This window comes from Erythrolamprus reginae, chromosome 1, assembly GCF_031021105.1.
Source record: "Erythrolamprus reginae isolate rEryReg1 chromosome 1, rEryReg1.hap1, whole genome shotgun sequence".
In the NCBI taxonomy this organism is placed as follows: domain Eukaryota; kingdom Metazoa; phylum Chordata; class Lepidosauria; order Squamata; family Dipsadidae; genus Erythrolamprus; species Erythrolamprus reginae.
In genome coordinates, this window is record NC_091950.1 from 209,623,269 (window position 1) to 209,637,082 (window position 13,814).

Here is a 13,814-nt window from a genome sequence, read left to right on the forward strand (position 1 = left end):
CCGCGCCAACCTTTCACGTGGGGAAGGAGGCGGGGCGGTGCAAGGGAGGTGAGAGCAACGCGCTGCTTCCAGCCCCCGCCAGTGGTCGAGAGCAGCCACCTTGTCCGTGCTACGGTATCTCGCCCGTTGCCTGAGCCCACCACAGGTAAAAGCGGGGGTTGGGGCGGCGGCTCCCGCTCCGTGAGGAGGACGGGCGTCCTGCGGGGGAAAATCAAGGCAGGGCGGCGAGAGTCGGTGCTGCTTTTCACGTGTTCCGCTCCTGTTTTGGAGAGAATGGGCCGGCGCCTACTGCGTGCGATTGCTCTGCGGGTGCGCTGCCCCTTTCGCCCATTCCGCCTGCTGCGCTTGGAAAAGATGGGATTTGTAGTCCAAGCGGTTGGAAAGGCCGAGAGGGGATTACTCCGATACAAAGGCTGCGGAACAGCGGACCGGGAGTGGTGGCGGATGCGGCTAGATTGCGGGTCAGGCTGATGGGGGTGGAGGGCGATCGTGATGCGTGGGATTAATAGATGCATTGCGATCGATGGAGACGCTCTTGGCCCTTCCCCGATCGGCCTGGGGTCCGCAGGCGGTGTTTATAGACCAGACTTCCGCGGTGGGGTTGGGTATCGGCTTCCAGCGGGTCCACGCGGTGGTGGTAGCGTCAGCTTAGTCGCAGGGGTAGGCAAAGTTGGCTCTTCTATGACTTGTGGACTTCAACTCCCAGAATTCCTGAGCTAGCTCGGGAATTCTGGGAGTTGAAGTCCACATGTCAGAAAAGCCAGCTTTGCCTACCTCTGGGTTAGTGGGTTTTAGGGCAGGGGTCTCCAATCTTGGCAACTTTAAGACTTGTGGACTTCAACTCCCAGAATTCCTCAGCCAGCGTTGCTGGCTGAGGAATTTTGGAAGTTGAAGTCCAAAAGTCTTAAAGTTGCCAAGGTTGGAAAGCCCCTGATCTAGAGGACTTAACGCAGCCCTGCCAAATTTAGACAGTGGATGTCGACACACACACGTGAAGATAAAAGGGAGAAGTGGGAGTCTTCTGATGCTCCCATGAGTTGAATTCAAAAAAAGGATTAGCGAGCTGCGAGTTTTATTTGGCTGCAGTACCGCTGTCCGAGTGCTAGGGGGCGCTGCTGCTCTTTTGACCTTGTCCTCCGACCTAGTAAATGAATGAAGCACGTGTGTGGGCCGAAAGATATGCTTACGCTTGACTTGTTAGTAGACTTTACCCTCTTCTTTTCCCTCGCTTTTTTTTCTTTGTCCCCCTTGCATTTTTTTTAATGATAGTGGCTGAGACATCACACTTTGAGGTTCTTTTTAAGTTACCAATCCATAGATACCGTGTTTCCCAGTATATTTTGCCCCAATAAGAAATGGGCGGAGAGATAAAGAATATCTGTATCGTTTATTCATGCATTTCCTCAAAAAAATGAATTCTAATAGGATATGACTATTAGACATTTCTCAAAAAGATAACGGGAACACTTAAAAAACAGAATATAATTTCAAGTAAATGAAACTTCTGTGAAATCAAACCATCTACTTAGGAAGCAACACTGATTGACAGTCAATTTCACATGCTGTTGTGCAAATGAAATACTCATTGAGACTATTTCATTCATTCAGATCTAGGATGTGTTGTTTGAGTGTTTCCTTTATTTTTTTTGAGCAGCATATATCATTGCAGTTTGAAACAGATTATCAATGTTTTTTGCCTTAGGTTTGGCATTTTTGAGGGATGTTTATGAGTACTCTCACAAAGCAGTTGCTGGTATTTCCAACACAAAATATTCATATAATAGAAAGAAGAAGAAAATATCCTAAACTGCTTCAGGCCATCTTCAGGAAGGAACTCCTAAACAAGAAAGTCCTAAAATGACTTTTATTAGGTAGTACTAAATAGATTTGTTGGAATTAACACCTGAATCCATATTCCTACTTCCCTAATTGACCATACAATACATTTTCAAAGATCCTTTAAGAGCTGGTTTGTTTTAGCATCAGGCTAAAAACTAGGAAAATGAATCTGGCCTTAGACATGAAATCTGGCTGGGTGACTTTGGGCCAGTCACTTCTCTCAATCCAGCTCATCTCACAAGGTTGTTGTGGGGGAAATAGGACAAAGAAGTATGTTCACCAATTTATTTTAAAAAATTAAGTTGGGCTATCAGTGAGCCTTTAAAAAGTTGTAAGCCAACATGTGATCCCTTTTCATGGAAGTGATCTGTGAGTTGAATTCAAGGGCATTGAATTTGGCAGTTCTACTGTAGTGATTGATCATGCTAATAATACATGTTCTATACTTTGTTTGCCATTTTTAAAAGGCAGTCCTAGTCTGATGAGTTGTAGCAAATCACTGCTCAGACTTACCATATTGCACAACTCTTCTAAACCATGTTGGGAATGAATTTGGGATCTCTCTCCCAGCATATTTGTTGCACATCAGTTTAGGGAAGTTTATTTTGGCATATAGTAGGCATGGTTATGATCTATTTCTATTCTTGATTACGTTGACACTGACTTGCATTTTTCAATTTTTTATTTATAGAAATGCTGCGTTTACCATCAGTGCTACGTCAACTAAGGCCGGTATCCAGAGCCTTGGCCCCACACCTTACAAGATCCTATGCAAAAGATGTGAAATTTGGAGCAGATGCCAGAGCCCTTATGTTGCAGGGAGTAGACCTTCTAGCTGATGCTGTAGCTGTCACTATGGGACCAAAGGTATCGGAATAAAAAGTCCAGCACTATGTAGATATTTACTTGTGAAGTATCTTGATTTTATGGCGAGCAATATCCAAAGTAGTTTTGTGGCTAGAATTACCTGAAGTGATATATAATTTCAGCAGGAAAGTAAAATGCTTTATGTGGAAATCACTGGACATTTAATTTTTACCATACCAGTTAGATTTTAATTAACACTTTTCTATACAATGTTTTGAAATGTATTTCCTTGTAGCACGTTGGAATTTGCTGTCAAGTAAGCATGTGCAATGTTCCCTATAAATTGAGTACTCTTAATATCAAATTAATTAGTTGAGTTTAAAAAAAAACTAGTGAAATTTCCCCCCTGAATTTACAGCCATGCATGATGTCAGTAAAAGTTGCCCTAGTCTAATGCAGTTATAATATCAACAGCAGGCCCAACTATACAGTTGTGTGGATAGTAATATGTACAGGTAGCCCTCACTTTAATGACCACCTGGAGTCTGGAATTCTATGTGACTAGACTCAATTTTGTCACCATTTTTACATAATAGTGTCAAGCAAATCATTTTGAATAAAAAATACTCTTTTAAACAAACTTACTCCTTAGATTAGGGGTAGGCAAAATTAGCTCTTCTGTGACATGTGGACTTCAGCTCCCAGAATTTCCTGAGCTAGCATGTTTGGCTCAGGAATTCTGGGAGTTGAAGTCCACAAGTCATAGAAGAGCCAGGTTTGCCTACCCCTGCCTTAGATGATTGTATTGTTCCATTATTTCCTTGGACATAATTCTTTTTGTATGCCAGGTGATTTTTGTGCATTGTTTTTGCAGATGCATAACCCTGTTTGTGCATAACCTTTTCACATTTAGCCATGCTAGCACATTTCCAGCTCTTATTTATTTGGGAGCTCCAAATATTTTGTTTCATATTCTATAGTAAGACATAATTATGATGCTTTTCTAGTAAGTCTTAATAGCACTTAAACTAATATTTGAATTGCTGTAAAATATTGTCTAATCATTATTAAGTGATCTGAATGGAACTTAAATTTTATATAAGCTCTGTAGGCCAGTGTTTTAATTTTGTATGTTATTTCAGGGAAGAACAGTAATTATTGAACAGAGTTGGGGAAGCCCAAAGGTGACAAAAGATGGCGTGACGGTAGCCAAGGCAATTGACTTGAAGGACAAGTACAAAAACATTGGAGCAAGGCTAGTTCAAGATGTTGCCAACAACACCAATGAAGAGGCAGGAGATGGTACAACAACTGCAACGGTACTGGCACGTTCAATTGCCAAGGAAGGATTTGAAAAGATCAGTAAAGGAGCAAACCCAGTGGAAATTAGAAGAGGTAATACGAACCTTCTTTCTGATGTGAGTTTGGTAAAAGGAGCTGTAGTCAGACTTATCAAAACTGATTTTTGAAGTGCTTCCAAATGGGCTATTTTTGTTAATGTTTCCATAATTATCAAGGAAAAGTGAGACGTGCATGATGTTACTTTAATAAAGTATTCTATATATTTTCATATTGTGTAGATTGTAGCCTAACTGTAGCTAAGTATTTTTGAGTCATATATGCCTCTTCTTTGGTGTTGTTGGCATAATATTTGCATACCGGTTATAAAGAGTATGGGGCTGTGGTTTAAATTTCTCAACTTTTGATACCAGCACCGATTCTAAACTCCCATACAGCTGTCTTGAATGACTTTGTCAATTTTCCCTTCATTATTACAATGCTGGATAATGTTGAATGGAAAAGTGCAAAATAAAACACTTTACCTCAGCTATCTGATATTTCTTCTGAGGCATAACAGATTTGAACATGAACATCATAGGAATAGACTGGTGTCTATTTACTTGAGACAAAATTGTGTATATGTAACAAGGAGAGAGATTTTATCACAATAACTTTGATATGGGAAGAATGTGAGAACAATCTCTCTTTAATACCTATTTACTGTTAGGTCTGTGGATTTTTTAAATGAACACTTTTTTTCAGGTGTGATGCTTGCTGTGGAGGCTGTAATTAATGAATTGAAAAAATTGTCCAAGCCAGTCACAACACCAGAAGAAATTGCTCAGGTAATGACATCTCAGCCTTAAGCAACTGATTCTGTTTTCCAACATGCTTTTAAAAATTGATATAGGATACACTGTTTAATAAGCCTAATAAAACATCCTAATTTGGGAACATGATGATGTCCGTCCATGTTCGAAAAGGACTTTGGCATCTAACAGGTTGTGGGCTGTCGGCCATGTGTCCACAGGTGGCTGGTAAGGCCTATACAGGCATGAAATGTTCTGCTACATGTTGGGCAGACATGTATGGGCACCATTGTCGCAGCATTTGCATCTCTGGCTTTGCGGAGTGCTCGCTTCTCATCTGCTATGAATGTTCTTCTGGCCTCGATGTCTGAGAGCCTTGGTGGGTCAGCATGCACCATGTTGATCGATCTTGTGCCAGGGTTTCCCAGGAGGTAGTGTTGATATTATGGGACTTGAATTTAAATATGGGAACATAGTCTTTATATGTGTGGTGTGATGTCATGTTACCAATGTTTTAAAATGTGATGGGATTTTGTATTTACTTTAATTTCCTAGAGAATATATATAATTTGTCTATGTGCAGGTTGCCACAATATCAGCAAATGGGGATAAAGAAATTGGTAACATAATCTCCGATGCCATGAAGAAGGTTGGACGGAAAGGGGTTATTACAGTGAAGGTACAACCCTATGTTCCTTATATTATTTTGGTTTGTTTTATGATAATATTTTAAGACTTACTGAGAGCATCTAAAGAAATGTGAAATATGATATTTAGGAACCTTCATAGTATTTAATAGAAGATTTAGGTTGGGGAATAAGATGCACATGTTATATACCAAAATTAAGCTGGGTTTGGTAATTTCAATTACTATAAATTGGGCATTTTCCTTTTACTCCGTGAAAAATGACTGTTAGCTGATAGCGCAGTCTTTTTGCTTCAAACCATACTAATTAATTTTCCAAATCATTCAAAAAATAGGATGGAAAAACTTTGAACGATGAGTTGGAAATTATTGAAGGAATGAAGTTTGATAGAGGCTACATCTCTCCCTACTTCATTAATACAGCCAAAGGTAAGATGCCATTAATTGAACCCCATGTCTTCCTCTGATCCACTAGTGTTTTTGTTTTAATAATAGGAATAAACTAATTCATGACTTTCCCTGGTCCTATTCATTTATTTTTTTGGACTCAAACAAGTTTTGCTACAAAATATGGCAATTTAGTGCCCTATCTTGAACCCAATTAGGCAAGATATTGTTACTAGTAGACTTGGGGATACTAAGGAAGTATGGAATCAAAATGGTTGCATTGCATATAGTTAAAATGTACTCTCTTCTTTCTTATACTCTAAATGTAGCTTTTCATTTTTAGGGGTTGGTTTTTTGTATTTTAACTATTCATGTCACTTATTATTAAGTTTTTATCAGTCTTAAACTGTTAATCTAGCTATAGATTGCCCACACATAAACAAAATAATACGAAATTAACTAAAATGTTCTGGGATTTAGAATTCAAGACAGGCAAATAAATCCCTTACAACATTCCAGACCTAACAATTCTGTCATTAAGACCGATTTTTAAAAAGTCAGAATACTGGACATGACAGTACCTGGAGATAGCAGAAGGGGGGGGGGGGGGGAATGGAGAAAATCCAAAAATACAAAGATCTGCAAATAAAAGTAGAATGATGGCAAAAGAAAGGAAATGCAGTACCAATAATGATAGGTGCTTTCTTCAGTCTCGATATATATGGAGCACCACTTGAACTTCATTGGCATTGACAAAATCATCCATCAGTTACAAAATACAGCTTTTTGGAACAGTTTACATTTGCAAATTAAGCCTTTGATATTAAACAATGTCTGCCTATGCCAGGTCATTGGAAAGTAATCAATACATAGTCAAAAATGCTGAATGCAGTCTAAACATCTAGCTGACTAGACATGTAACAATAACAACTATTGTAGTAACTGTGATTTCAGCATTTCTAAGGGAGCCATAATGGAAATTTTCTTTCAGCTAAAAATCAAGATAATGATGATGATAATAATAATTATTATTACTATTACTATTATTACTATTATTAATTAGATTTCTATGCCGCTTCTTTTCGAGAACTCACAATAACAATATAGTACAAATCTAATAGTTAAAAACTAAAATTAAAATCCCAATATCATTAAAAAACAATCAATACTACACAAGATAGTTTTTTGGATCCATCTTTGCATGGAACTTGAATATGCATGTTTTGCAATTGCCACTGGAAGACCACTTGCAGATTCCAGATGTGTTGCCAATGCTCTATTATTGTTTCTTTGCAGGACAGAAATGTGAATTCCAAGATGCTTATCTCTTAATCAGTGAAAAGAAGATTTCCAGCGTTCAATCCATAGTACCAGCTCTTGAAATTGCAAATAATCATCGTAAGCCTTTAGTCATTATTGCTGAAGATGTAGATGGAGAAGCCCTCAGCACACTTGTACTAAACAGGTAGGTTTGATGTAAATATTTCTTTTTTAATGCACTTTTTCCAAAATATTTTCAATAAAAGCTGTATTCGTACAATCAGTTTTAGGAAAGGAAGTTGTCTCCCCTGAAGAAGAATTTGTTATATGTTTGTGTTAGTGGAAGCTGTGTCTATTGCTGGAACAGAAAGGGTGTTTTTAAGCATTTGGGAGCAGACTTTTGAAAAAAAATAACAATAGGGTGACAGAGCAAAGTGCTAAATGTTTATACATATTTACTTTATCCTGCAGTAGTAGAAAAGCATCCAAGAATAATCTCCATTGTCTGACAAGAGGGGAAGCCTTGTTCCTGTTTATTAGTGATAAGAATTATCAAACAATTATGTACAGTGATCCCTCGAGTTTCGCGATCTCGATTATTGCGAAACGCTATATCGCGATTTTTCAACCCGGAAGTAAACAACACCATCTGCGCATGTGCGCCATTTTTTTTTTCTATGGCCACGCATGCGTAGATGGTGGAGTTTGCTTCCCCCTGGCCAGATCAGCTGCTGGGTGGCTTCCCTGGGTCTTCCCCCTCTTGCCGGGGTTTCCCCTTTGCGTGGGCGGCGGGGAAACCCCAGCGTTGCTTCCCAGCTGAGTGGCGCGAGCAACGGCGTGGGCGGGCGAAAGGCGGGCGCGCGGACATTGGCACACGAGCGGTGTGGCGGCCGGACAAACGGCGGCCGCTCCTGGCGGCAGCACGAGCAACACGAACGGCATGGCGGGCGAACAAACGCACGAGCAACGCAAGCGGCGTGGCGGCCGGACGAATGGCGGCCGCGCCTGCCGGCAGCACGATCAACACGAACGGCGTGGCGGCCGAACAAACTCACGAGCAACGCAAGCGGCGTGGCGGCCGGACGAATGGCGGCCGCGCCTGCCGGCAGCACGAGCAACACGAACGGCGTGGCGGCCGAACAAACTCACGAGCAACGCAAGCGGCGTGGCGGCCGGACAAATGGCGGCCGCGCCTGCCGGCAGCACGAGCAACACGAACGGCGTGGCGGCCGAACAAACTCACGAGCAACGCAAGCGGCGTGGCGGCCGGACGAATGGCGGCCGCGCCTGCCGGCAGCACGAGCAACACGAACGGCGTGGCGGCCGAACAAACTCACGAGCAACGCAAGCGGCGTGGCGGCCGGACGAATGGCGGCCGCGCCTGCCGGCAGCACGAGCAACACGAACGGCGTGGCGGCCGAACAAACTCACGAGCAACGCAAGCGGCATGGCGGCCGGACAAACGGATTCTCCTCCGACCTGCCCTCACCTTAGCTTCCAGCTGATGCTTCGATCCTTGGAAGAGGCCAGAGCGCCTTTCTGCACCACACTCTGCGCTCGGGTTCCTTTCCGGAAGATGGAAGTTTCTCTCTTTCCATCCTTTCTAGCAATAAAATACTCGATGGTTAAAATGGTTTTAACCATCGAGTATTGTATTGCTAGAAAGGATGGAAAGAGAGAAACTTCCATCTTCCGGAAAGGAACCCGAGCGCAGAGTGTGGTGCAGAAAGGCGCTCTGGCCTCTTCCAAGGATCGAAGCATCAGCTGGAAGCTAAGGTGAGGGCAGGTCGGAGGAGAATCCGTTTGTCCGGCCGCCACGCCGCTTGCGTTGCTCGTGAGTTTGTTCGGCCGCCACGCCGTTCGTGTTGCTCGTGCTGCCGGCAGGCGCGGCCGCCATTCGTCCGGCCGCCACGCCGCTTGCGTTGCTCGTGAGTTTGTTCGGCCGCCACGCCGTTCGTGTTGCTCGTGCTGCCGGCAGGCGCGGCCGCCATTTGTCCGGCCGCCACGCCGCTTGCGTTGCTCGTGCGTTTGTTCGGCCGCCACGCTGTTTGTGTTGTTCGTGCTGCCGCCAGGCGCGGCCGCCATTTGTCCGGCCGCCACGCCGCTCGTGCGCCCCTTGTCCGCGCGCCCGCCCTTCGCCCACCCATGCCGTTGCTCGCGCCACTCAGCTGGGAAGCGGCGTTGCTCGCGCCAGCAGCGGCGGCACGAGCGGCGCGGCGGCCGGACAAGCGGCGGGCAGGCGGGTCCTCAGCTGTTGGGCGGGGGTCTTCCCAAGTGCGGAAGTAAAAAACACCATCTGCACATGCGCGAGGGCACGCATGCGCAGATGGTGTTTTTACTTCCGCACCACTATATCGCGAAAAATCGAGTATCGCGAGGGGTCTTGGAACGTAACCCTCGCGATACTCGAGGGATCACTGTATCTATTTAAACAAGACAGTTAACTTGTTAATAAAGCAACTGTAAAGATAACGTATAGTAATTACAATTTTGGTATTACCAAGCCAAAAAAAGAAAGATTAGCTAATTGCAGTTGAGACTGGTGCTGCAAACTTAAGGTAATTTGTAGTTAAACAATTTTATCTTCATCCATTTCTACCTTAAATTTAGCCATTCATTAAATGATTTTGGCCCAACCCACCTCATAGGATTGCTGTGGGGAAAATAAGCAGGAGGAGGAGGAAGGTGTGTTGGATGTGTTTGCTGCATTGAGTTATTTTAAAAAGTAATAAAACTGGATAAAAATAAATGATTTTTGTATCCGAAGTAATTTATGGCTTTAAAATTCCTAATATGCATGTTAACTTGAATAAATCTCACAATTATATCCTTTAAAAAAAATAATTGTATGATTGATTTCAAGCCAAGCACATTTGATTACTTTGTTATATTCCTGTTACTTTTTAATATTTTGATAAAGGTATTTCAGAATATTTGGTAGTACTACCTATATGTATTTTATTTTAAATACATTTTGAGAAAGGGTCTATGAGTTCTCAGACTTGGGTCTCTAGGACAAAAGGGTTAAGAAATGGCCTAAAGAGATTCTTGGGAGGGGAAACTGAATCTTTACTGGAAACCAGGAATGAGATTACAGTATTTTGGTCCGCCAATAACAGCCAGTCAGTCCAGTTGAATTGTCATATTAAAATAAGATCTAATTAAAATTGAACATGAGGTAACTTGGACTAGGAACTGATAAAAAGATTTCAGATTTAAAATGCACACTGCTTACTGATTTTCTTTCTCAGATTAAAGGTCGGCCTGCAGGTTGTTGCAGTAAAAGCACCTGGGTTTGGTGACAATAGAAAAAATCAACTTAAAGATATGGCAGTTGCTACTGGTGGTGCTGTAAGTAAAACCTAAAAAGAAATGAAAAAGTTCTTAAGCCACAGAAAATTGGCAGCATTAATGCAAAATTGACACGTCTGCATTTGTGTTATAGCTAGAGCTGTAGGATTCTAACCTACTTTTATTATATATTTGACTTATAACACTTGATCCTTATTTATATCAAAGGAGAATTTGGGAGGGTGATTTATGCCAAAACAGACTAGAGGTGAGAATATACTATAGGTAGTCTTCAACTTCCAACAATTCACAGTGACTGTTCAAAGTTAAAGCGGGACTGAAAAAAGTAACTGATGACCATTCTTCACATTACGATTGTTGCAGCATGCCCATGGTCACGTGATCAAAATTCGGCTGTTTGACATTGGCATGTATTTAAGACAGTTACTGTGTCCTGGGGCTCATGTGATCTGCTTTTGCAGTCCTCTGACAAGTCAGTGGAGAAGCCGGGTTCACTTAATACGTTACTAACTTAACAACTTGGCGAGAAAGGTTGCAAAATGGGGCAAAACACACTTAACTGTCTTGCTTGGCAATGGAAATTTTGGACTCCATTGTAGTCATAAGTCAAGGACTGCAAGGACATGTTCTGTGCAGAGAGTGTTGGGATTTAAGCCACAGGTGCAGTTTTGCATTCATGCAATGGTATAATGGGCCCCAGCATTTTAAAGTCCATTATCTTATCTCATTTAAAGCACCAGGGTAGAAACCAGAAGACTGAGTTCTAGTTCTGTCCTACGCAAGTCAGTTGATGACATTGGACCAGTCACTCGTCCGCAGACCCAAAGAGAGAGCAAGGGACAACTATTCCTAAACGTCTTGCCAGAAAACTGCAGGGAGTTCTCCAGGCAGTAGGCAGGAGTCAACACTTGATTTGGAAGCAAAACAAACAAAACCCAACTATCTACGGAAGCAAATGGCTTTCCATGTTGTGAAGCAGGAGTGCTCTGCTGCAAAACTCTGAACTGATGACATTGAAGCCTGCACAAGCATAAAGCTTATAATTTTGTCTGAGCTATATAGATTGAAAAATTTACACTATTGAGGTGCCTGGGCTGTAAATAATTACTTCATGTGACATTTACTAAGTGTCTTTAATCTGGGAGAAACTTTTAGATAGGAGTACAGTACTGAAGAAATGTTAATGAATCCAATAAAGAGGGATTGTTTAATAGTGATTATTAAACATTTGTAAAATTGCAACTACTAACAAAACACTTGTTCAATATAACCTATTTCAGGTGTTTGGAGAGGAAGGTTTAACTATAAATCTGGAAGATGTTCAGCCTCATGACTTTGGTAAAGTTGGAGAGGTCATTGTAACCAAAGACGACTGCTTATTGCTTAAAGGAAAAGGTGATAAGACTCAGATTGAAAAACGGATTCAAGAAATAATTGAGCAACTAGAAAGCACAACAAGTGAATACGAAAAAGAGAAGCTAAATGAACGCCTGGCTAAGCTTTCTGATGGAGTAGCTGTATTAAAAGTAGGTATACTGTGGGTTTTCTGCCTGGGTAAAATCAAGTTAATGTAATTTCATGTTTTTATATTGATTTGCCCTTATTGTTTCTTAGCTGGGTACATGCAAATTTAATAATAGAAGGTAGTATAAATGGGTTCAACATGCTTCAGATTTGATTAACATTACAACTTAGTTTATGATCCATGATGTATTAACTAAAGCCTGATTTAAGAATTTGTTAAAAATGGCTGTTGTGAAAATGCAACATACAGGAAGACTTCATAATTAACTCCGTGACAATAATGATCATTCAAGACAGCAATTATATTCATTTATGGCCTGAAGCATCTCTTAAAACTGGAGGTGGTGGTGTTTCTTGAGCAGTAAAGGTAGTAAGATACTTAACCAGAACTGAAAACTAGGATTAGTGGTTTTTTTATGTCAAAGGGAGCTGTAACATTTCTTGAACAGCAGCATTCCAATCATACAAGAGAAGTTGCATTTCCCAGTCATTCAGATTTCAGGATTTTGCAGATAACTTCTAAGTACAGGTAGTCCTCAATTTAAGAGCAGTCATTTAGCAACCTGTTACAACCAACACAAATAGGGGACTTATGGCCGAGATTCAAAGTTCCACCTGTCAGGTCTTCTTTGTGGCCATTTGATTGGACTTTGGGCACTCAGTAACAGGACTACAATTATGGCCATTTGCAGCATAGCAATATGTGCTATGTGGTTTAGTCTCATCATACTGCCCTCAGCAATCTTGATCCTCATTTCGCCGACCTTGGAAGAATGGTCAATCAACCTTGAGTCAGTCAGAATCAAACTGCCAAACTGCTGGCAACCAGCAATCAGTAGAAGTAGCCTGCAGGACTGTGTTCTAACCACTGTGCCACCATAGCAGTTGCATTACTGTCTTATCACTAAACTGGCACTTCTCATTTTCTGTGCAAAACCACATCATAACAAACCTTTGGTTGGCTTAATGACCACTACAAAAAAATGTAAAAGCTATATTAGATGACTTTTTAAAAAACAAAACGACCATAACGGGCAGGTTCCATTACAGTCCTATGTCAACAACTACCTGTAAGAATTTGATAACTAGGGATTTCTTCTTAGGTTGGAGGAACAAGTGATGTTGAAGTTAATGAGAAGAAAGACAGAGTCACCGATGCCTTGAATGCCACTCGTGCTGCTGTAGAAGAAGGCATAGTTCTAGGTGGTGGCTGTGCATTGCTCCGTTGTATTCCAGCACTGGATGCTTTGACTCCAATCAATGAAGATCAGAAAACCGGTAAGTTAATACCAGTTACTATAATACTTGGACATTTAGATTTTAAACTGCCAAATTTCCTATAGGGCGCTCTCTTCTCTCCAGCATAGCTGCTTTTTCTTCCCTTCAGAATTTACTCCAAACTATCCAGAGCTTGTTGAGAGCTGGAAAATAGATGAAAAGACTTCACAATTTCCAGATTCAAACTGGAAATTTTATATTCGGAAATCCTCCTTTGGAAGGATAGGCAATGTATCTAAATCAGGGGTGGGCAATTAATTTTGCCATGGGGCCGCATGAAAAATTGGGATGGTTTTAGAGGGCCGGATTAATATAATTAACTCAATTCTACCCAATAGTGTATATTATTGGGTAGAACTGAGTTAATTATAATTATATATTATATATATTATATACATATAATTATATATTATAATTATAAATTAATTGCCCACTCCTTCCTTCCTTCCTTGTTCCCTCCATTTCTCCTTCCTTTTCCAGAGACAGAGAAGCTTCTGTCTCTGATTTTCTCTGCCTTTTATTTCTGCTTATGGGCAGTTCTTTACTTCTCTTTCAAAATATTCCTTTCAGGTGCCTGTCTTCAACTGACCTACATTGTCAGTTGAGAAAACATAGTACAGGCTTTGCCTGAAAATAGCTTTGGATTCCTTTTCTCCTTCCTTCTTTCCTCC

General features: G+C 41.5%; 1 protein-coding gene across 1 annotated transcript in view; it reads left to right on the forward strand.

Annotated features, from left to right (window-relative positions):
* HSPD1 (heat shock protein family D (Hsp60) member 1) overlaps nucleotides 1–13,814 on the forward strand; it is a 14,884-nt gene continuing 1,070 nt past the window's right edge. The window contains exons 1-10 of the mRNA XM_070732114.1: nucleotides 1–145; nucleotides 2,531–2,706; nucleotides 3,789–4,041; nucleotides 4,690–4,772; nucleotides 5,320–5,415; nucleotides 5,718–5,811; nucleotides 7,066–7,234; nucleotides 10,281–10,380; nucleotides 11,622–11,867; nucleotides 12,969–13,143. Coding sequence (XP_070588215.1) covers nucleotides 2,533–2,706; nucleotides 3,789–4,041; nucleotides 4,690–4,772; nucleotides 5,320–5,415; nucleotides 5,718–5,811; nucleotides 7,066–7,234; nucleotides 10,281–10,380; nucleotides 11,622–11,867; nucleotides 12,969–13,143 — 1,390 coding nt within the window. The 5' untranslated portion in view covers nucleotides 1–145; nucleotides 2,531–2,532. The remainder of the gene's footprint in view (nucleotides 146–2,530; nucleotides 2,707–3,788; nucleotides 4,042–4,689; nucleotides 4,773–5,319; nucleotides 5,416–5,717; nucleotides 5,812–7,065; nucleotides 7,235–10,280; nucleotides 10,381–11,621; nucleotides 11,868–12,968; nucleotides 13,144–13,814) is intronic.